This window comes from Geotrypetes seraphini, chromosome 6 (assembly GCF_902459505.1).
Source record: "Geotrypetes seraphini chromosome 6, aGeoSer1.1, whole genome shotgun sequence".
NCBI lineage: Eukaryota > Metazoa > Chordata > Amphibia > Gymnophiona > Dermophiidae > Geotrypetes > Geotrypetes seraphini.
This window is the reverse complement of record NC_047089.1, coordinates 54,660,145-54,682,990: the sequence shown is the minus strand read 5'-3', so window position 1 is coordinate 54,682,990 and position 22,846 is coordinate 54,660,145. Positions and strand designations below refer to the sequence as shown.

At 47.2% G+C, this 22,846-nt stretch overlaps 1 protein-coding gene across 1 annotated transcript in view; it reads left to right on the top strand.

The window, feature by feature from the left end:
* LOC117363126 (coiled-coil domain-containing protein 169-like) overlaps positions 1-14,401 on the top strand; it is a 47,014-nt gene extending 32,613 nt beyond the window's left edge. The window contains exons 7-8 of the mRNA XM_033950443.1: positions 2,788-2,885; positions 13,954-14,401. Of these exons, the coding sequence (XP_033806334.1) occupies positions 2,788-2,885; positions 13,954-14,056 (201 nt within the window). The 3' untranslated portion in view covers positions 14,057-14,401. The remainder of the gene's footprint in view (positions 1-2,787; positions 2,886-13,953) is intronic.
* Positions 14,402-22,846: the final 8,445 nt, after the last annotated feature.

Below are 22,846 nucleotides of genomic sequence, written 5' to 3'. Positions count from 1 at the left end.
TCCCAAAAAGGGGAGTGGAAATGTGGGTGCATCTTATGGAGCGAATACACCTTCCCCCCTCACAGTACCTTTTTTTTTTTAAACTGGCGTGGTTGGTGCTGGATGGCTGCCTTTCTCCCTGCAAAGCGGTGCATAAGGCAGGAGTGCGACCTTTGCACTTCCTGCTTGATCCTGCTCCACTCCGTGATTGGCTTGCCATCAGTTATTGTTTTTTCCTCCTCTACAGGTGGGTGCGTCTTATGGTCCGATGCGTGTTATAGCGCGAAAAATACAGTAATTAAAAGATAAATAAAATATAATAGTGGTGTCAGCCTTTTACTGCATACAAGTTTAATGTTAAAAAAAAAAAGCATAAAATCGCCATTCTAATAGAAACATAGAAAGATGACGGCAGAAAAGGGCTATAGCCCATCAAGTCTGCCCACTCTACTGACCCACCCCATTAAGTCTGAGTACTAATGACCTAGTTCCTTAACTCGACCCTTGTAAGGATCCTACTAGGGCATCCCATTTATTCTTAAAGTCAATAACGCTGGTGGCCTTGATCACCTGCTCTGGAAGCTTGTTCCAGTGATCTACAACCCTTTCTGTGAAGAAATACTTCCTTATGTCACTATCGAATTTCCCTCCTCTGAGTTTGAATGGATGCCCCCTTGTGACCGAGGGTCCCCTGAGAAAGAAGATGTCTTCTTCCACCTCGACACGTCCCGTGATGTATTTAAATGTCTCAATCATGTCCCCCCTCTCCCTGCGCTCCTCTAGAGTGTAGAGCTGCAATTTGTTTAGTCTTTCTTCGTACGAGAGACCCTTGAGCCCCGAGATCATCCTAGTGGCCATCCGCTGAACCGACTCAACTCTAAGCACGTCTTTACGGTAATGTGGCCTCCAGAATTGCACACAGTACTCCAGATGAGGTCTCACCATGGTTCTGTACAGTGGCATTATGACTTCAGATTTTCGGTTAACGAAGCTTCTATTGATACATCCCATAAGTTGCCTTGCTTTGGATGAGGCCTTCTCTACTTGTTTGGCGGCCTTCATGTCTGCACTGATGATTACTCCCAAGTCTCTTTCTTCTGAAGTCCTAGCTAGTGTTTCTCCATTTAAGGTGTAAGGTTTGCATGGATTTCTGCTACCGAGATGCATAACCTTACATTTCTTAGCGTTGAAGCCCAGCTGCCATGTCGAGGACCAGTTTTCCAACGTAAGCAGATCCTGCGTCATACTATCCTGCAGATTGCTTTCACTTACTATATTACATAGTTTGGCGTCATCAGCGAATAGAGTTACTTTACCCTGAAGCCCTTGGGTCAAGTCTCTTATGAATATGTTAAAAAGGAGTGGACCCAGGACCGAGCCTTGTGGCACTCCGCTGGTCACCTCCGATGTCTCAGAGAGGGTGCCGTTGACCACCACCCTCTGACGTCTTCCACTCAGCCAATCTTTGACCCATGCAATTAGTGTCTCACCTAACCCCATAGATTTCATCTTGTTTAATAATGATGCCATAACGCTAACACAGTAACATTATAGATATTATTTAGACATCTATGTAGCACCTAAAAGGCGATTCTGGAAAGGACATCTAACAATATAGATGCGCTTAGATTTGCTCAGCACAACTGAGCGTGATTCTCTATAGTGCGTCTATGCATTATAAATTTGCATTCAGCATTCTGCTGCTGGACGTCTAAACAACATCTAATTTTTAGACATCCTTTACAGAATCTGGCCTTTAGTGCTTCCCTATCTGGTTTGGGGTTTTTTTAGCCACAAGGGGGAAAAAAAAAAAGGAAATAAACAGAAATTTTTTTTATATCTTTGTTGTGTGGTTTCTGTTTTCCTCATCTTCTCATTCAATTCCTTCCATCCACTGTCTGTCTTCTCTCTGTGTTGTCCATTTGCTCTGTTACTGTGCCTATCTACTTCACCCCCACCCCCAATTGGCCTGGCACCCATCTTTTTCCCTCCGCTCCCCCCATAGTCCTGAATCTCTCAAGTTTCCTTCAGCGTCTGTTCCTCTCTAGCCCACCTCCCCCACCTTCAGCGTCTGTTTTTCTCCACTCTACCTTTCCTCCCTTTCTCCCTCCCTGCCCCTTACCTTCGCGGCAGGTAATTTCTAAATGTGTTTCCTGCCAGCAGCCGGAGCTTTGAAATCCCATGTGGCTGCAGGAAAGGTTGTCTCTGATGCAACTTCCGGTTGTGTGCACAACCAATTATGTTCGGCATCTAAATATAGCCTGGCCAGTTGTGCCCTTGACTCTGCCATATTGTACTTTGTTTTCCTATTTACAGACAACGTAATATGTGCTGAATTGAGCGCCCCAATCATTTTGAAAAATTGGCTCCTTTGCCCATTCCAAAATCACTCCCATTTTATGCCTCGTGAAAATGATGGAGTCAATGTAATTTTGTTTCCTGAGGAAAATGCAGGAGGCCAAGCATTCTTACCTGTTTAAGGTATATTCAGAAGCAAAGCACTGGCTAGGTAGATTAACCTTTTGAAGATTACCCCTGTAAAGAAACTCATTCATTTTCTCTCTGCTGTAACTGAATGTGGGAATAAGAGCCTACACAGGAGTATCATTAGTGTTTTCCTTGTGAATTCTTAAAGTCAAATTCCTGTCATAAGCAGAAATAAAGAAAATTAAGCTTGTTCCTCCTCTTAGATATGATGCATGTATAATAGTAATCTATTTCTTCGGGAAGGAATTTAGGCAAAGGTATGACATTTCCAGCTTTGCAAAGATCTAGAGATTATTTTTTTCTATAAATTGATTATTACAGATATCAGCAGCACTAGAAGCAAAGAGGCAGCAAACAGATCCAGTGCATGGTTCAAGAACAGATCCAGTGCATGGTTCAAGAGAAAACCAGATACTCAAGTACATTTTTTCCATTCCTTTCATTTCATTTGTTAATCTTAATTGTTGCTATTAGGAAAAAATTCCTATCAAACCACTATGGGGTAAAAAACCCACAAAAAACCTAAATATATTTTATTTACTGATACAATGATGTCTGTCATTTTTAGGACTTTATGACATTATAAAGCCTTTTCCATGTTAAAGCCTGTTCTAAACACAAAAAAATTGGTTTATAAGATTGCAGAGGCACACAGAAAGAGTCCACCTTTTTAAATGCAATGTGTAAATTGCCTTGGGACATAGTTTGGGAGAAGCAAAAATGCATTATATAGTAAAAACCTATTTATAAAATACAGGGGTACATACTGTGACTGGGTGTGGCCAAGCTGGGCTCAGCAAGTGGCCTTACCCAGTGCACATAAGCCTCAGCCGAGCGGTTATGCGAGGTTCTTTTTTTTTTTAATTATTATTTATTTATAGAATTTTATAATATTACCAAGCATATACATCTTGTGGTGTCAGGTCAAAAGCGCGCCGGGACAAAGGCGCGCCCAGACAATTGAGCGCAGCGCGCACCGCATTGTGGGGGCGTTATGGGGGTGTGGGGGGTTGTAACCCCCCACATTTTACTGAAAACTTCACTTTTTCCCTGTTTTTTGGGAAAAAGTTCAGTTTACAGTAAAATGTGGAGGGTTACAACCCCCCAAACCCCCCATAACGCCGGCGCTATGTCTATTAAGTAAACTGGGGGGGGTTCCCCAACAAAACCCCCCATAGGAGCCCCTAAAAACTGTAATTTAGAGCGGCGCGGCGGCGCGCGCTGCGCTTAATTGCCGGCACGCGCTTTTGTCTTTCGCGCCGTTGTCTATGAACCACATCTTGTACAGCAAAGTGCGGTCAAAACATAATAAACTGAGTCCAAAATTGAAATATGAAATGTACAGTAATACACAATTAAATTTAAAAATAAAAATACATAAAATGAAGATAATCTAATTTGGTCGCACACTAGTCCTCAATAATTGGATCCAAGGTTTAAGGAGTAGAACAAAATAAGTCAAATAAATGCGAGGTTCTAATGGTAGCTTGGTATTGGAATAAAAGGAAAAGTAACCAGTTCAGAGTCAAAGGTGCAATTTCTCAAGAATATTTTATTGAACAAAAAAAAAAAAATCAAAACAAAACCTTTAATAGGTTCCTTCAGGTTTGTATCACCTGGTATCCTGGCAGCATTTAGAACACAAACAATAGTTAGTTCCCAGATTACTGTCTCCAAAAGAGAAAAACAAAAAAACCTGATTCTTAATGTAAAGCTTTCTTCAAACACAAAAACTTTCCAGCCTTGTTTTAAGGTAGTACACATTCCACATTTTCTCCCAGCTACCATAACAGGAAAAGATCAGCTTGTTTCCATACTTTCAATAATGGGCTGCTCTATTTCCTCTGTCTCCATATCATGTGCACAGTCTTCATCAGCTAACTCAATGTCCTGCCCAAACACAGTTTCAGCACTCTCTGTGACTTCTATATCACCCGCCTCTGCCTGGTCTGGTAGCCAGGAGGTAGACTGTGGCTTCTTAATTCCTTGAGCTGGCAATCTGTGACTTGCAACCGGCTGACTGGCTCTGGCTTGCTGGGTTGGGAGCCGGTATGAGGCTGGTGCTCCCACTGCTTCTGGAGCTGGCTCCCCTACTTTGAGAAAGTTACTCCCTTTTCTCTCACTGCAGGAAGCTGATTAGTTCTCCCTGCAGGTGTGTTGGAGTAGCCTGCTCTCACAGAGCTCCTCACCTGGCCTAAAACAATTTAGAAACATAGAAACATAGAAATAGACGGCAGATAAGGGCCCACGGCCCATCTAGTCTGCCCACCTTAATGTCCCTCCCCTACCTTTGCCCTGTGAATAGATCCCATGTGCCGATCCCATTTGGCCTTAAAATCAGGCACGCTGCTGGCCTCAATCACCTGTAGTGGAAGACTATTCCAGCGATCAACCACTCTTTCAGTGAAAAAGAATTTCCTGGTGTCACCTCGTAGTTTCCCGCCCCTGATTTTCAACGGATGCCCTCTTGTTGTCGTGGGACCCTTGAAAAAGAAGATATCTTCCTCCGCCTCGATGCGGCCCGTAAGATACTTGAACGTCTCGATCATGTCCCCCCTCTCTCTGCGCTCCTCGAGCGAGTATAGCTGTAATTTGTCAAGCCGTTTTTCGTATGGTAGATCCTTGAGTCCCGAGACCATCCGGGTGGCCATTCTTTGCACCGACTCCAGTCTCAGCACATCCTTGCGATAATGCGGCCTCCAGAATTGCACACAGTATTCCAGGTGGGGCCTCACCATGGATCTATACAATGGCATAATGACTTCCGCCTTACGACTGACGAAACCCCTTCGTATGCAGCCCATGATTTGTCTTGCCTTGGACGAAGCCTGCTCCACTTGATTGGCAGACTTCATGTCCTCACTGACGATTACCCCCAAGTCTCGTTCTGCTACCGTTTTTGCTAGGATCTCGCCATTAAGGGTATAAGACTTGCATGGATTCTGGCTGCCCAGGTGCATAACTTTGCATTTTTTGGGATTGAAGTTGAGTTGCCATGTCCTAGACCATCGCTCCAGTAGGAGTAGGTCATGCATCATGTTGTCGGGCACTGAATCTTCGTCTGTTGTGCATTTGCCCACTACATTACTCAGTTTGGCGTCATCGGCGAATAATGTTATTTTACCTCGAAGCTCTTCTGCCAAGTCTCTTATAAAGATGTTGAATAGGATTGGGCCCAAGACTGAGCCCTGTGGTACTCCACTAATCACCTCCGTCATTTCGGAGGGGGTGCCGTTCACCACCACCCTTTGGAGCCTACCTCCAAGCCAGCTCCCAACCCATTTCGTCAATGTGTTACCTAATCCTATAGAACTCATCTTGCTCAGTAACCTGCGGTGTGGTACGCTATCGAATGCTTTGCTAAAGTCCAGGTACACGATGTCCAGGGACTCCCCTATATCCAGCTTCCCCGTTACCCAGTCAAAGAAGCTGATCAGGTTGGATTGGCAGGATCTCCCCTTAGTAAATCCATGTTGTCGGGGATCCCGTAGATTCTCCTCATCCAGGATCTTATTTAATTGGTGTTTGATTAGAGTTTCCATTAGTTTGCTCACTATCGATGTTAGACTCACTGGTCTGTAGTTTGCTGTCTCCATCTTTGAGCCTTTCTTGTGGAGTGGAATGACGTTAGCCGTCCTCCAGTCCAACGGGACGCTGCCTGTACTAAGGGAGAGGTTGAAGAGCGCGGACAGTGGCTCCGCCAAGACATCACTAAGCTCCCTAAGCACCCTGGGGTGCAGGTTGTCCGGCCCCATTGCTTTGTTAACCTTGAGCTTTGACAGCTCACCGTAGACACTGCTGGGCGTAAACTCAAAGTTACTAAACGGGTCAACTGAGCCAACCCTTGTCTGTAGCTGAGGGCTGAGCCCTGGCGCTTCTCGGGTGAAGACTGAGCAGAAGTATTCATTTAATAGTTGGGCTTTTTCCAAATCCTTTTCCACATAGTCTCCGTCTGGTTTCCTAAGACGTACAATCCCGCCTGAGTTTTTTCTTCTATCACTGATATATCTGAAGAAGAATTTATCTCCCTTCTGGATGTTCTTTGCTAGAGACTCCTCCATGAGGAATTTAGCCTCCCTGACTGCTGTTTTGACAGCTTTTGATTTGGCCAGGTAGTCTGCTCTAGAGTCCTGCTTCCCTGATTGTTTGTAAGAGATTAATGCTTTTTTCTTCTCCTTGATCAGGTCTGAGATCTCCACAGTAAACCACTGTGGCTTATTGTTCCTTCGCCGTTTACTTACTGATTTTACATAGCGGTTTGTTGCTTCTTGTATGGTTGCTTTCAAAGTCGACCACATGTCTTCCACGTTATCGGTTTCTTCTTGGCTTTGTAGTGCCTGGTGAACGAAGTCTCCCATTTCTTTGAAATTTGTGTCCTTGAATTTGAGGACTTTGGTTAGTGTAGTAGATTTAGTGAAACCTTTCCTGATATTGAACCATACCATGTTGTGGTCACTGGAGGCCAATGTGTCGCCCACCGAGACCTCTGTGACACTTTCTCCATTGGTAAGTATCAGGTCCAGTATTGCCTGATCCCTTGTCGGTTCCAACACCAGTTGCCTGAGGCTTGCTCCTTTCATAGAGTTTAATAGCCTCCTGCTGCTGCCGGAAGCAGAGGTAAGTGTAACCCAATCCACATCAGGCATGTTGAAGTCACCTAGCAATACTGTGTCCCCACGCAAGGTGATATTTTCTATATCTTCGATTATTTCCATATCCAGGTCATCCTGTTGTCTTGGGGGTCTGTAAATTACGCCAAGATACAAGCATTTGTCCTTCCCTCTGGCCAAATTAACCCAAAGGGATTCCTCAGTATACTGGACATCTGAGATTCTCGTGACCTTAATGTCATCTTTAGTATATAATGCTACACCCCCTCCCTTCCTACCCTCTCTGTCCCGGCGAAGCAAGTTGTAACCTGGTATGACCATGTCCCACCCGTGGGAGTCTGTGAGCCAGGTTTTGGATATCGCCACCACATCCAGGTCGGCATTCCTTATTTCTGTTTCCAATTCCAGGATCTTGTTTCCTAAACTGTGTGCGTTGACGTACATAACCCTCCATGTTATATTTTTGTTATGTCTCAGTGGGGATATTCCTGTTTGAGCTATTTGAACACCTTTAGCATTGTTTGTGTTATTTGTGCTTTCCTGAGGCTCAGAACCACAATGTGTACTCCCCATATACCCAGAACTACAGTGTGTACTCCCCCTAGACCCGGAATTACAATGTGACCCATAAATATGATGTGACCCTACTCCCGACTCAAAAGTGTGTGCACTCACCCCTGACCCAGAATTTCGGTGTCTACTTTCCTCAGCCTCATAAATGTATTGGCATTTTAGTTCGCCTGGTATGTTGTTTGTGCCTGTACCCTCCCCCGACTTACCTAGTTTAAAGCCCTGTGGAGTAGGCGGGCTAGGCGGTGTCCAAGGACATTTTTCCCTCTTCTGGTTAGGTGTAGCCCGTCGTGTCCCTGTAGTCCTTGCAATGCTTCTCCATGGTGCAGAAACCCGAAGTTCATCTCCTTGCACCATCCTCGCAGCCAGTCGTTCGCCCTTTGTATTCGATCCTCTCTGGCTCTGCCTTTGCCCCTCACTGGGAGAATCAAGGAGAAGACTACCTGCGCTTCCATCCTCCTCAGCTTCTCCCCCAGGGCCCTGAAGTCTTCAGGTATGCTGTCCGGGCTGCTCCTTGCGGTGTCGTTGGTTCCGACGTGGATTAGAACAATGGGGAAGTGGTCTCGGGGCTTGATGAGTCTGTCAATGCAAGCAGTGACATCCCGGATCCTGGCCCCTGGCAAACAGCAGACCTCTCTTGATTGTAGGTCTGGTCTGCAGATTGGTCCCTCGGTGCCCCTCAGCAGTGAATCTCCGATGACCACCACTCTGCGCTTCTTAGGGGTGGGCTGTACTGTTGATTCCGGAGTTGGAACCGTCTGCTGAACAACTACTTGTAGCTCTTTCTCCGGACCTTCCTGTAGCAGCTGATATCTGTTCCTCAGGGCAATATGAGGTGTCGATGTTGAGCTGTCCTGTATGGGGGAAAAAGAGACAGAGTTAGGTCCTCTGCATTTTCTTGTGGAGGAAGTCACCAACTGCCAGGAGTCAGTGTCTCCAACCACTTCCTGCATTCCGGTAGTTTGTCTCAAGGTGGCCGTTTTGGATGCTATAGGTGTTCCCAGGGTGGTCTTGTCAGGTTATTGTTCAGCGATCTGAGACAGCTCCTGGATGACTCCATCAATGAAGGTCTCGTCGTCTCGGATGCTCCTTAAGCGCTGAACCTCCTCTCTCAGGCTCTTTAGCTCCATCAAAAGGCTTTCGTCCGGTTGAACCATTACTTCTGTCTGCGTTGAGACTGTAGACATCTTTGAGGGGATGGCCTCGGTCTGTACAGAGACCTCTGCCCTCCGTCCTGGTTCTCCTTCCATCTGTACTCGGACCATAGCCATCCCCTGGGCGCTCTCGGTGACTGAACTGCCTGTTTTGATTGAAGTCTTGCTGCTTCTAGTCCTACCTGCCATTACAAAGGTTTATTGTTATTATTTCTTAATTTTAATTTTTTTTTTTTTTTTTTAAGGATGTTTGTTAGGGTGGGGGCTGTTAGGTGTTGGTCAGTAAGTGTTGAGGGAGGGATAGAGGTAGTTAGTTAGTTCTTGGTCTGAGGGATGGAGTAGTTAGTTAGTTAGTTAGTAGTAGTAGTTAGTTAGTTAACAGTTAGTTAATTGTCAGTTAAGAACGTCTGTTTGTTAGTGTGCCTGTTTAGTGAGAAAGATTTAGTAGCTTGTTGGTGAGATAGAAAGTTGTAAGATTGAGAGTTAAAGACTTGGTAGAAAGTTGTAGATTGATAGTTAAAGACTTGGTAGAACGCTAAAGAAAGACTGAAGACAATTGATTAGTTAGCTAGTCTTATAAGTTGGGAGTCCGGCTATAGTTGATAGCCCTTTCTTGATGCCCTTCTTGAGGCCCTTCGCAAAGGCGCTCTCGCTAAGGCCTTCGCCGCGCGCCGAACGGCTGTGCGCCGTTGGCTCGTCCCCTTTTATGGGGGGAGTTTGGCTGGTGATGTCAGGGGTGGGCGGAGTTAGCTCTCGCCTCTTCCCCTGCTAGCACCGCCTTCTCTGCTCCTCTCTCTGCTTCTTCCTGCTAGCACACTCTCCGCTCACTGTTCTGCCATGTGCTCAGAACTCTGCTACCATGTGCTCAGGACTAGGTACAGCTCCTGCAGTCTCCCTTCGGCTGGCCTTGCACTGTGAACTCTCTGCTGTTGGCTCGTCCCCTTTTATGGGGGGAGTTTGGCTGGTGATGTCAGGGGTGGGCGGAGTTAGCTCTCGCCTCTTCCCCTGCTAGCACCGCCTTCTCTGCTCCTCTCTCTGCTTCTTCCTGCTAGCACACTCTCCGCTCACTGTTCTGCCATGTGCTCAGAACTCTGCTACCATGTGCTCAGGACTAGGCACAGCTCCTGCAGTCTCCCTTCGGCTGGCCTTGCATTGGGACTGATTGACAGTGGCTTGTATTCCAGCCCTGCTCTTTCCTGCCACTGGCTCTAGGCCTGCTGGGAAATGTAGTCTTTCCACTTGTTTCTTTATACCTGGCTTAGGTAAAGCTAATGATTGCAGTTAATGTTACCACCTTTACACAAACCTAGGGACCCAAAACGGTCCGTGTTTCAGTTAACACGTTTTCATCAGGGGTCCTAGGTTGGCACAGTATCTAATTAAACCGCAAACAGAAAAAGAGCAATAGCCTGTATGGATTGAAGGTAAACACTGAATCAAAGGATCAGTTGTGTGATCCAAAGGATCAGTGTTTACCTTCAGTCCATACAGGCTATTGTTCTTTTTTTGTTTGCAGTTTAATTAGATACCGTGCCAACCTAGGACCCCTGATGAAGGCGTGTTAACCAAAACACAGACAGTGTTGGGTCCCTAGGTTTGTGTAAAGGTAGTAACATTAACCACAATCATTAATTGATATAATAAACATAGCCTGCATCTTGTATGTTTGTCTGCAGTTCTTCTTTGTTTTTTCTTGTGTTGCTTTTACTTTATTGCAGATTGTGTTGTATTTTTCTTTTGTTTTAGGTAAAGCTAAACCAGATCTGCCCGCTTTAGGCAGGGCTTTAGGAGGTTTCAGTGTTGAAAGGCTTGCTTTATAAGTATTCCTAGAGGCTGCTTTGGGACTCTCCCTGGCCGGTTTAGGAATACTTTCAAGGGTTTTAACCCTATTTCCCTTCTCTTGCAAGGCTTCCACACTAGGAACAGGGGCGACCCTGTGACAATACATAAGACATACACATGCATTTATATATTTTTGGAGCAGGTGTAAATATGTGCACAGGAATTTGTGTGTTATTGAGACTAGATCTGAGTGTCTATTTTATAAAAAAGGTGCTTTTTTTGGATGCCTCATATAGCTATCCTTTTATAAATTATCCCTGCCCCCTCTCAAAAAAATGTTGGCATTGATATGAAAATAGAGGTTAGGAACATGTAGCACAAAGCAAAGGAAAAAGAGAGCCCAGTATTCAATCTGATAGCTTTGGTAGTTATCCTGATATTTGCACTGGCTGGAACTGTCCATGGTTATTTACTGGCACTATCCAAATAATGCAGGATGGTTATTTACTGGCACTATCCAAATAATGCAGGATGGAGCTCGGGCGGAATTAAAGTGTATCTGGTTAACAACAATGGGCCAGATTCACTAATCTGCCCAATCAGGCCCAATCTGGGCAGGTCCGACGAATTCTTGAAGCCCCAACATGCAGATGGGGGCGATCGGAGGAACACCCCCATCTGCCTGTACGGATCGCTGTTGTGCGATCTGCACGCATGATCTGCGCATGCCCATCCGAGCCGGGGCCGGTGTTTTTTTTAAACTTTAACTTTTTTATTGTTTTTAGCCCTGCGAGCCTGTGGTTCTAACTCGCAGGCTCGCAGGCCGGGAAAGGGCAGGAGAGATTTGGGGAAGATCAGGGCAGAGCCGGGCGGCATTCAGGGGGAAGATTGGGGCAGAGCAGGGTGACATTCGGGGGGAAGATCCAGCAGGGCGGCATTCGGGGAGAAGATCCAGCAGGGCGGCATTCAGGGGGAAGTAGGCAGGACAGATTGCAGGGCAGAGAGCAGGGCTTCCAGTCAGAAAGACGTTTTCGACTGGTCCCCAGCAGTCGCTTCTTCAGTTGATCGGCCAGCCCAGTCAGATTGGATTGATTGTGTTGTGAATCGCTGCTTTCCCTACTTTTGAATGTCCCTCCCCTCATTTGCATGCGCGGATTGGAGGATGGTCGGCAGAGAGGTAAGTGAATCGGGCCGGAGGGGAATTTGGTCGCTAAGGGGTCGCAAACCGATCAGTACACGATCGGTTTGCTTTGTGAATCTAGCCCAATATTCAGTCTGTTAAGCAGATAGCTATCTGGATAAACATAGGTGAACAAAAAAGCTTTCCTTTCTTTATCTGTTTTGCTATCCAGACAACAGTCTCAGTATTACTACTATCAAGATAGTGGCACCAGTCACCATTGAGTCTGGATAGTCAGTGCTAGTTGCTACTCAAATAGCAGCACTGAATATCCAGATTTATTTCTGCCATGGTGGCTAGCTTTTCTAAAAAAATGCCAAGTTTTAAGGGTAAATATTAGCTAGACCGTTTAGTAAATCCTTGGAAAACTTTAATGTAATAGAAAGAGCATATACAATTTTCTTGGCCTTTTACCCAAACACTGCTGTTCAAGAATTCCCTTGGTACTTTCCTTAAGACTATTACCCGTGTATTACAAAGTAGGACTAGAATTTACAAGTTATTGTGGACAGCCTTGTAGCTAAGTATTTTCAGTAGAGCTCTTTGGATAGGAAAATAAACAACATTAATGGGCTTATTTAAAAAAAGAAAGAAAGATGTCCAAAAAGAGGCAGATGAATGTTTCTCACCAAACCTTTCAATTTGCTATTTTCAAAACATATTTTATAGATAAATTTCTATGGTGGTTGCCTGCAGTGCATGTAAATCTGAAGGGGGCATGTTGGAGGCATGGTTTGGGTGGGACTAGGAGGGCTTATGATTTGGATGTTTTTTTGCAATAATTGAACATTTTAGAAAATGTCCAGGTCACAGTTTGGACACTGGGGCTAGACTTGTTTTAACAACAAATAAGTGCCAAAAAGGTGCCCAAATTGACCAGATGGCCACTGGAGGAATGAGGGCATGACCCCCTCACACCCCCCAAAGATGTGAATAAAAAGTGCATACTTGATAGTTTCAGATGCTATGGTCAGTCCTAATAGAGCAGCAGTCAGGTTTTTGGAGAAGCCTAATGGACAGTGCAGTGAACTATAGAGATAAGGACTCAGGCCCATACCCCACTCTAACTACTACTACACTTACGGTGGATGTCTGATGCGCAGCCGTGTTCCACGTGAGCTATGGATGCAGTGCCCAGTTGCAGTGCCTTCAACCTCCAAGGAGGGACTTCAAGTGCCTTCTGGCCTAACTCCTGCAAAAATGGTGTTGGGGGCCCTGGGGAGTGCGCTGGCAACATTTTTTGCAACATACAAGCGTGTCTCTAGCGATAAACCTCACAAATCTTCCGAACAGTCGAAGACTGAGGTGCAGAGGTCAGCTTCCGCCGCGGAGGATGGTTTTCCCTCAGAATTTGTGAATATGCTTTATCAAGCATACTTAGTCAAAAGGTCTCTGTCTGTTTCCCTTCCACTGGTATCTGTGCCAGTCACAGGGACCCCTGTCTTTTGCCGAAACATGTGCTGTGTCGAGTCATTTTGCATCACAGACTGTTATTGGTATTAAAGACCTTTTGACTTAATCTTTGGATTTGCTTTCCCCTATTTGTTTGGTTTGATTCGTCACTGGTGTGGAATGACACTTATCCTTCCTCTTTTTTTCCATCATGGACTCCAAAAAAATATCTTTCTCTACTGAATGTTTAATGCAATAAACATAGCTGTTAGTAATATAGAGGAGATATGATTGATGGCTAATAAATCTTGAGTAGTGTAGAAAGGGTAAAAGTAAATTGATGTATTTACTCTTTCAAAAAGTACAGACCAAGGGACATGAAATTTCATTGAAATACTTTTAAACAACAGCAGTTAGTGTATCTGAGTTTAAAAAAAGGTTTGGCCAAGTTCCTGGAAGAAAAGTCCATAGTCTTCTATTGAGATAACATGGAAGCCACTGTTCTACTATTTGGGGTTTCTGCCAGGAAATTGTTACCTGGATTGTCCACTGTTGGAAGCAGGAAACTGGGCTAGATGGACCATTGGTCTAACCCAGCATGGCTATTCTTAAGTTCTTATTCTGATATTAGGAATTGCAGCTTGTACAGAAAAGTGTGAAACTATCTTTCCAGATTTAATTTTAACTATAATAGACATATACTTAATATAATTTATGATGTGTTTATTAACTTCTTTCTATCCAGCATTATAAAGGTGTATGGTGTAGAGAGTGATTAACCTCTTTCACTTTATTCCAGGGGGATTTATAATATTCCAGCAAATCAGCGGATATTGGATCCCAAGAAAGGACCAATTAAAAAGACTGCAGCAGTGAAACATCTTCCAAAGCTAAAACACTGACTGAGAAGACCTTTGGGGGAAAAGATCAGCTCCTATTATATACCATTTCATTAAACTTTCAGTATTCATTCTACTTGTGTTTAAAGTAATATTTTTGGAAAACACATTTCAATATGTAAACAAAATGTTCTAGTTCATTTCACTTTATTTTTTTTTAAATGAATTGCAAATCACAAATTGCTGTGTAGAAGATTCTTTATAACATTTAATACAAAAATGTGTTTGTATTTAAATATTTGCATGCGTTTACTTGTAACAGTAATAATCGTTTTCAGGTGTAAATATTTTTTTTAAAAAAAGTTCTGTGGTGTATGAAAAACACAGACAACAATACCACTAACCACCTATGTTGTCTTGAATCTTCATGGCCTATACAACCTACTGTATATATTAATGAGCCAAGATGAGCTAATTTGCCAACTCCCCAGGTTGCTAGTGATGGTGGTAATTTTATAAAGTATTTTCCCCCTATAATGTATATTTTACATGGAGAAAGTGGGTCTTATAAACTTGTATGACTGAATACAACATGCCAACCAAATACTTTTATGTAAACTGCACATAGGTGTTTCCAGGGACATAGTTTGGGTGGCAAGGACAGAATTAGATGTATGTGTGTATTTTATAAAGTATGTGTGGTCATCCACGGACAACATGTACATCTTTATGCCTTTGGAGCAGGTATAGCACTACTGGTGACAGTTTGGGATGCAAAGTAAAAACAAGGAAATGCTACCCCGATGGTGAACAAAGGAAAAGTGGGGAAGGGGCTGTGCATATTAACCTGAGATAATATGCTCTTATGTGTTAAAACAGGAGTAGGGAACTCCCTCGAGAGTCGTATTCCAGTTGGGTTTTCAGGATTTCCCCAATGAATATGCATGAGATCTATTTGCATGCACTGCTTTCAACGCATATTCATTGGGGAAATCCTGAAAACCCGACTGGAATACGGCTCTCGAGGACCGGAGTTCCCTATCCTTGTGTTAAAACATGAATTCAAATTTATTGAGACAATGCCAGAAAGCGGGACAATTACTGTCTATTCTAAACGGAAGCATTGAACAAAAAGAGGAGACGTCATTCATACTCCCCTGTGATATATGTGTTTGTCTAATTGTCGATGTTACAGTTCGCTATCTGCTAGACATAAACTGTACCCCTGAGACAGGCCTTTGTGCCGAAACACGGACAGTGTCGGGTCTACAACATATGCCTATGATACATTGTCCACCAAACAGATTGTTTTCAGCACTTTTGTGACTTTTCACACCTTTCAAATCTTGTTTTAATACTTAATTTTTAATTATCTCAATAAATTTGAATTCATGTTTTAACATATAATAGCATATTATCTTAGGTTGATGTGCACAGTTCCTTCCCCACTTTCCTTGTTTCTGACAGTTTTGGATGCCCACTTTATAAAGGCACAGAGAGTGGCATTTTAGAAAGGATATACAATTGGAATTAAACCCTTTTGAATATTGGGCCCAGAGACATGTGCTTGAACATAAATGGTTTTATCCCAGGACAAGCAGGCAGCATATTCTCACATGTGGGTGACGTCATCAACGGAGCCCCAGCGCGGACAGCTTTTTAAGCAAACTTGATTGAAGTTTCAAGTTTGCTACACTGCACCACGCATGTGCATGCCTTCTTGCCCACTAGAGGGCGCATCCCACCTCGTGGTCCTCAGTTCAGTTTTTTCCGCGGAGCCAGAAGCCCTGTGGAAATTGAGCTCTGCTGTTTTTTGCCTTCTGTCGCCGCGTCCGGTGAATTTTGATCGGTCGCTGTGCTGTACTTCGTTGGTTTTTGTTGTTTTCATTGTTCATTTAAAAAAAAAAAAAAAACGTTTCTTTTCGTTCGGCTCCGGGGGCTCCCGTGAGCCGCGGCCGCGGCCGGCCTTGCTTTCGGCCGGGTCGGTTTTTCATGTCCCATCCCTTGACGGGTTTCAAGAAGTGCACCCGGTGTGAGCGGTTACTTTCCATTACCGACCCACACCGGTGGTGCTTGCTCTGCTTAGGACCCGAGCATCCGACTGACTCTTGCGATCGGTGCTCCACCTTTCAGGCCAGAGCGCTCCGCCAACGCCGTGCCAGGATGGCGGAGCTCTTCGCGGTCGACTCCGCGCCGGGGAAGGCCTCGACGTCGGCCTCGGCTTCAGCCCCGGCCTTGACCTCGGCCTCGGGATCCTCGGCTTCGCCGCGTCCCTCGACATCGAAGCCTACTCCTTCGACGAAACCTGCCTCGGGTAAGTCCTCTCTTCCATCCCCGACTCCAGGGTCGACGAAGAAGCCATCTTCGGGCTCCTCGACGGCGGGTGGGTCATCCTCGGCCCCGCCAAGAACTACGGCCACTAATGCCCCGAGGGAATACTCGAGACCGAGGTCGCCCTCCAGGGAGCATCCCCCGGCCTCAGACCTGCCTACCATGGTGGGGATCCCGGCGTTCCAAGACTTGCTCCGAGCATTGATTGCCTCGGAGCTGTCTGGGGCCATCGAGTACTTGCAGCAGGCTTCGGCCTCGACAGCTTCGACCTCGAGGGCCCCGACCTCGGCGGCCTCGGTCTCGACTCCCTCGACCTCGGGTACCGGGGCGGCACCGACCTCGGCCCCGACCTTACCCTCGACTTCGACCTCGGGGGCCCCGCCTGAGAGTAGTGTTAGGCCCCGTGACAAGGTGCGCAGGGTGAGGCGGATCTCCTCCTCCTCTTCCTCGAGGTCCTCCCGGGACTCCTCGCCCTCGGGTCGGCCTCGGGCGAGGCGTCGTCCGAGGAAGCCTAAGCGTTCGCGAGGTTCTCCTCGACGACGTGGTCGCTCCTCGCCTCTCGGGGGCGAGGCATTGCGGGTCTCGGAGCTCCGCCTCGATAACCCGAGGCTGCTCCATTCCCCAGCGAGAGGGGGTTCGCGTGACTCCTCGCCAAAGAGGAGGGGGCGTGCCTCGGTACCTCGGACACCTGGTATCTCTCCCAGGGGTTCTTCGAGACGTAAACGTTCCCCGACCCCCTCGAGGCCATTGGATCTGGCCTCTTGGGAATCCGGGTCCGGTAGGGAACACGCTATTCCCACGAGGCTTCCCCCTTCTGTTCGGCGGAGAGGTCGAGAACCCCCTCGCCGCTCGTCAGACCGTCCTCCTTCTCCAGTTTCGTGCAGGACATGGCACGTGCCCTGGGTCTAGACCTCATGGCTGGATCTCAATACACCAAAGAGTTCCTCGAGGAGCAGGACCTTCCCACTCCCCCGAGGGAAACTCCCCGACTTCCCTTGAATAAAGTCCTTCATCAGACCTTCCTTAAGAACCTGACTTCACCTCTTACGGTCACAGCGGTGCCGTCTAAGATGGAGTCCAAGTATAGGACTATTCCACCCCAGGGATTCGATAAGGCTCAACTCTCCCACCAGTCTTTGCTTGTCGAGTCGGCGCTGAAAATGACACAACCCTCCAGAGTTTCTGCGGCGGTCCCGCCCGGCAGGGAGGGTCGGACCCTGGACAAGTTTGGTCGTCGCCTCTATTCGAATTCCCTTATGGCAACCAGGGTTCTCAATTATGCCTTTACATTCTCATCCTATTTACGTGGCATGGTGAAGGACCTGCCTCAGTATCACGACGACCTACCGGATTCCCGTAGGGAAGGATTCACCAGGTTTATGTCCAACCTGTCTCAATTGCGCCTATACCTGTTTCACGCTGTGTACGACGCGTTTGAGCTGGTGTCGAGGGTGTCGGCCTTTGCTGTAGCTATGCGCCGACTTGTGTGGCTACGCACCCTCGATATGGATCCCAACCTGCAGGAACGCCTAGCGGATTTACCTTGCGTGGGGTCCAAATTATTTGATGAATCCCTAGAGGCGGCGACCAAACGGTTGTTGGAGCAGGAGCGCTCGTTGGCCTCGTTGGTCCGTCCGAAACCTCGGGCCCCACCACAGAAACCCTTCCGGCCTCCTCCGAGGCTTTACCCTCAGAAGTCGACGCCGGCCTTTTCTAGGCCTCCGCCACGGCGGCCACCTCAACAGGGAAGAGGGGGACAAACGAAACCTCCGGCGCAAGGTCCGTCCAAGCCAGCGCCGTCGTTTTGACGGGCTATGCGGATGGGGCCGGCCCCCCTCCGCGATCGCGCCGGACCCCCTTCCCATAGGGGGGTCGACTCCGGTCCTTTTATGTGGCTTGGACCGAGATAACATCCGACGCTTGGGTGCTCCGGACCGTCTCCGAGGGCTATTCTCTCAACTTCTGGTCTGCGCCGCCGGAACAGTCACCGGGGGCTTGCCCATACAATCGGTCCCAGCTCCCCATCCTCATGGCAGAGGCCAGGGCCTTGTTGAGGCTTCGGGCGGTGGAACCTGTACCCCCCGATTAGCGGGGGCGGGGGTTTTACTCCCGTTACTTTTTGGTCCCCAAAAAGACAGGGGACTTGCGCCCCATTCTAGACCTCAGAAAGCTCAACAAGTTCCTGGTCCGGGAGAAGTTCCGTATGTTGTCGCTTCCGGTATTGTATCCTCTCTTGGAGGAAGGGGACTGGATGTGCTCCCTGGACCTGAAGGAAGCGTATACCCATGTTCCGGTGCATCCCACCTTCCGCAAGTTCTTACGGTTCCAGGTGGGCGAGCTACACCTACAGTACCGGGTCCTCCCCTTCGGCCTGGCTTCGTCCCCTCGAGTCTTCACGAAGTGTATGGTGGTAGTCGCTGGAGGGCTTCAGGTCTTCCCCTACCTGGACGATTGGCTGATCAAGGCCCCGACCAGGGAGGGGGTTATCTCAGCGACCCTACAGTCTATCATCTTCCTTCAGCGACTAGGGTTCGAAGTGAACTTTCCCAAGTCACAGTTGTGCCCGACCCAATCACTTCAATTTATAGGCGCCGTGCTGGACACTGTCCGCCTCCGTTCGTTCCTCCCTCCTCCTCGTTTGGAGGCTTTAGTTCGGTTGGGTCGTCTGGTTTCTCGACTTCCTATTGTGTCGGCTCAGCGCATGATGATGCTTCTGGGCCACATGGCGTCTACAGTCCATGTCACTCCGTTCGCCAGACTACACCTGAGAATTCCTCAGTGGACTCTGGCCTCTCAGTGGCGCCAGGATTGCGATCCTGTCTCTTGTCTCATAGCGGTGACTCCTTCTTTGAGACGATCGCTCCGTTGGTGGACCGACTCTTCGAATCTTTCCGGGGGTTTGCTCTTTCTCGTCCCTCCACATCGCAAGGTTCTGACCACGGACTCCTCGGAGTACGCGTGGGGAGCCCACCTCGATGGTCTGCGGACCCAGGGCCTGTGGTCGGCGGAGGACCGACGATGTCACATCAATGTGTTGGAGCTTCGGGCCATCTTTCTGGCGGCTCGAGCATTCTGCCACCTACTCCGCGATCAGGTAGTCCTCGTGCGAACGGACAACCAGGTGGCCATGTATTATGTGAACAAGCAAGGTGGGACGGGCTCTTGGTCCCTTTGCCGGGAAGCTCTGCGCCTTTGGGAATGGGCGATCTCCCAGAACATCTTCCTACAGGCGGTCTATATCCAGGGAGAACGGAACTGCTTGGCAGACAGACTCAGTCAACTTCTCCAGCCGCACGAGTGGTCACTCAACTCCAGAGTCCTGCGCGAGGTCTTCGACCGCTGGGGGACTCCGCAGGTGGATCTGTTTGCCTCTCCGGAGACTCACAAACTACCCCTGTATTGTTCTCGGATGTCCTCCCCGGACCGTCTAGAAGCAGATGCCTTTCTTCTCGACTGGGGAGGGAGGTTCCTTTATGCGTTTCCTCCTTTTCCCCTGATCTTGAGGACGCTGGTTCGTCTCAAATCATCCAGAGCCACTATGATTCTCATTGCGCCTCGGTGGCCTCGTCAACACTGGTTCTCCCTGCTTCTTCAACTCAGTGTCAGGGAGCCTCTGCTTCTGCCTGTGTTTCCCTCTCTGCTATCTCAGAGTCGGGGTTCACTGTTGCATCCCAATCTTCAGTCGTTACACCTGACCGCTTGGTTCCTTTCCCCTTGACTTCGGTTCCTGTTTCTCAGTCGGTGAGGGAAGTTTTGGAAGCCTCGCGCAAGGTCTCGACCAGGCTTTGTTATTCCCAGAAATGGACCAGGTTTTCCTCCTGGTGTTCCTCGCGTCATCTGGATCCGGATTCGGTCCCGGTGTCTTCGGTGCTGGACTACTTGTTGCATCTGTCTAATTCAGGCCTGAAGACGACATCCGTTCGGGTGCATCTCAGTGCCATTTCTGCTTTCCATCGTCACTTGGAAGGACGTTCTCTTTCACTTCATCCTCTGGTGACTCGTTTCATTAAGGGTCTAATCAATGTTTGTCCCCCTCTGAAGCCTCCTCCCGTCGTTTGGGATTTGAATGTTGTCTTAGCTCAACTGATGAAACCTCCCTTTGAGCCTATCGACAAGTCTCTCCTGAAATTTCTTACTTGGAAGGTGGTATTTCTTATAGCCCTCACTTCTGCTCGACGGATTAGTGAGCTGCAGACTTTGGTTGCGGACCCGCCTTTTACGGTATTTCATCATGACAAGGTGGTTCTCCGCACCCATCCTAAATTTTTACCCAAAGTTGTGTCTGATTTCCACCTCAATCAGGCCATTGTTCTTCCTGTGTTCTTTCCTAAGCCCCACTCCCATCCTGGTGAGACGGCGCTCCACACGCTTGACTGTAAGAGGGCGTTGGCATTTTATCTCCAACGTACCAGGTCTCACCGGAAGGTTCCTCAATTGTTTTTGTCCTTTGATCCTAATCGTTTAGGACATCCTGTTTCCAAGCGCACCTTGTCCAACTGGTTGCCTGCTTGTATTTCTTTTTGCTACGCTCAGGCTGGTCTTACGCTCCCGGGTCGAGTCACGGGGCATAAGGTCCGGGCGATGGCAGCTTCGGTTGCTTTCCTCCGATCTACTCCTATGGAGGACATATGTAAAGCTGCCACTTGGTCTTCGGTTCATACGTTCACCTCCCACTACTGTCTGGACACTTTGTCCAGAAGCGACGGCCGGTTTGGCCAGTCGGTGTTACGTAATCTGTTTTCCTAAATTGCCATCCTCCCACCTGCCCTTTTTTGGTTGGCTTGGAGGTCACCCACATGTGAGAATATGCTGCCTGCTTGTCCTGGGATAAAGCACAGTTACTTACCGTAACAGGTGTTATCCAGGGACAGCAGGCAGATATTCTCACAACCCGCCCGCCTCCCCGGGGATGGCTTCTTTGCTAGTTATGGAACTGAGGACCACGAGGTGGGATGCGCCCTCTAGTGGGCAAGAAGGCATGCACATGCGTGGTGCAGTGTAGCAAACTTGAAACTTCAATCAAGTTTGCTTGAAAAGCTGTCCGCGCTGGGGCTCCGTAGATGACGTCACCCACATGTGAGAATATCTGCCTGCTGTCCCTGGATAACACCTGTTACGGTAAGCAACTGTGCTATATTAGCCATCGTAAAAACATAAATAAACACAGATGTCCATTTCTCCTGAAACTGTCACAGTTCCTAGTATAGCTTGACAGTTTTGCTGTCGGGTGGGGTAGGGCACCAACCTCTGAGAGATGAAGGGTGTAACCTCCCTTGATTCCTCTAGTAGAGCACTGCTCAATAGGAGCACTTTTCTGAAAACTGGAATCTAATCTAGGTCTAATCCTGACATCCAAATTTTTGGATGTAGACATTTATTACCCTTCTGACAGAGGGACTTCAATGTCTGTTTTTTTTTTTTTTAGCACAACTCCCCCGCCCCCCCCCCCCCCCCATACACACACCTTTTACAAAACTGTAAGGCTTGAGCATCAGAGCTGTTACCACCATGGTCGGTGCTAAAAAACATGCTACGGTTTTGTAAAAGTGTGTGGGGGGGAGTTAGTCTCATCCACAGCATGCCATATCACTCCCCTTTCCCATTTGAATATGATTCAGTTTTAGATGTTCCTATTCCAGGTTTATAAGATCTGAACTTAGACATCTGTGCATGATAGATGTCTAAATGCCAGTTTATAGATGTCTAAAATGTGAATGGCACCACAGCCACCTTTGTTGTCTTTAACAAATGGGTGCCTTTGTCTTTAAAAAAAACAGGTGCCTTTTTGTAACTTTGATTTATGTGCCCTGCTATAAAATTATCCCCATATAATCTGTGTGAACCAAGCTTGTAATCTCTGTTTTCCAGAAGATAAATGGCCATAGTATAAAAATCATCACAATTATCACAGAGATGGTGCTAATACCAGAGAGATCAAGGAGTATATTAGCACCTACCCCAAACTATTCCCTGAGACCTACTGTAGAGATGCAGCTGAACCTTGCTATAGTTTAGAAAGCCCCAAATTGTGAGCAGAAGCAAGGTTTTCAGTTTTCAACTGTTAATTTGTTACCATGTTAAATACTGGAGGCCTGATTCTGTAAACGGCACCCTACCGCCACCTAACATAATTGTCTATGCTGTTAAAAAAAACAATTAAAAACTTGTTAAAAAAGTAAGCACCGGGAAAGGCCTACTAGAGTAGACATTGTAATCGCAACTACAGCAAGCTGCCTAATGGCGCCTAAGGTTAAAGTAGGCTTGGTTAGGAGTAGATATGACCTTAGGCTTTGTTAGACACGATTCTCAAAAGAACTTAGGCATCTTTAATGTAGGCCAGTAGAAACCTGGCCTGCATTACCAGTGCCTAAGTTTTCTGATAGGCACCATTAGCCGCGATTCTTTAAACGGCACCCTATGCATGATTGGTGACACATGGCCGGTGCCTTTTTTGTAGGTGACTGCCGATTTAGGCGCCGTTTACAGAATCTGGCCCTGGGTGTCTATAATAAATGTAAGCGT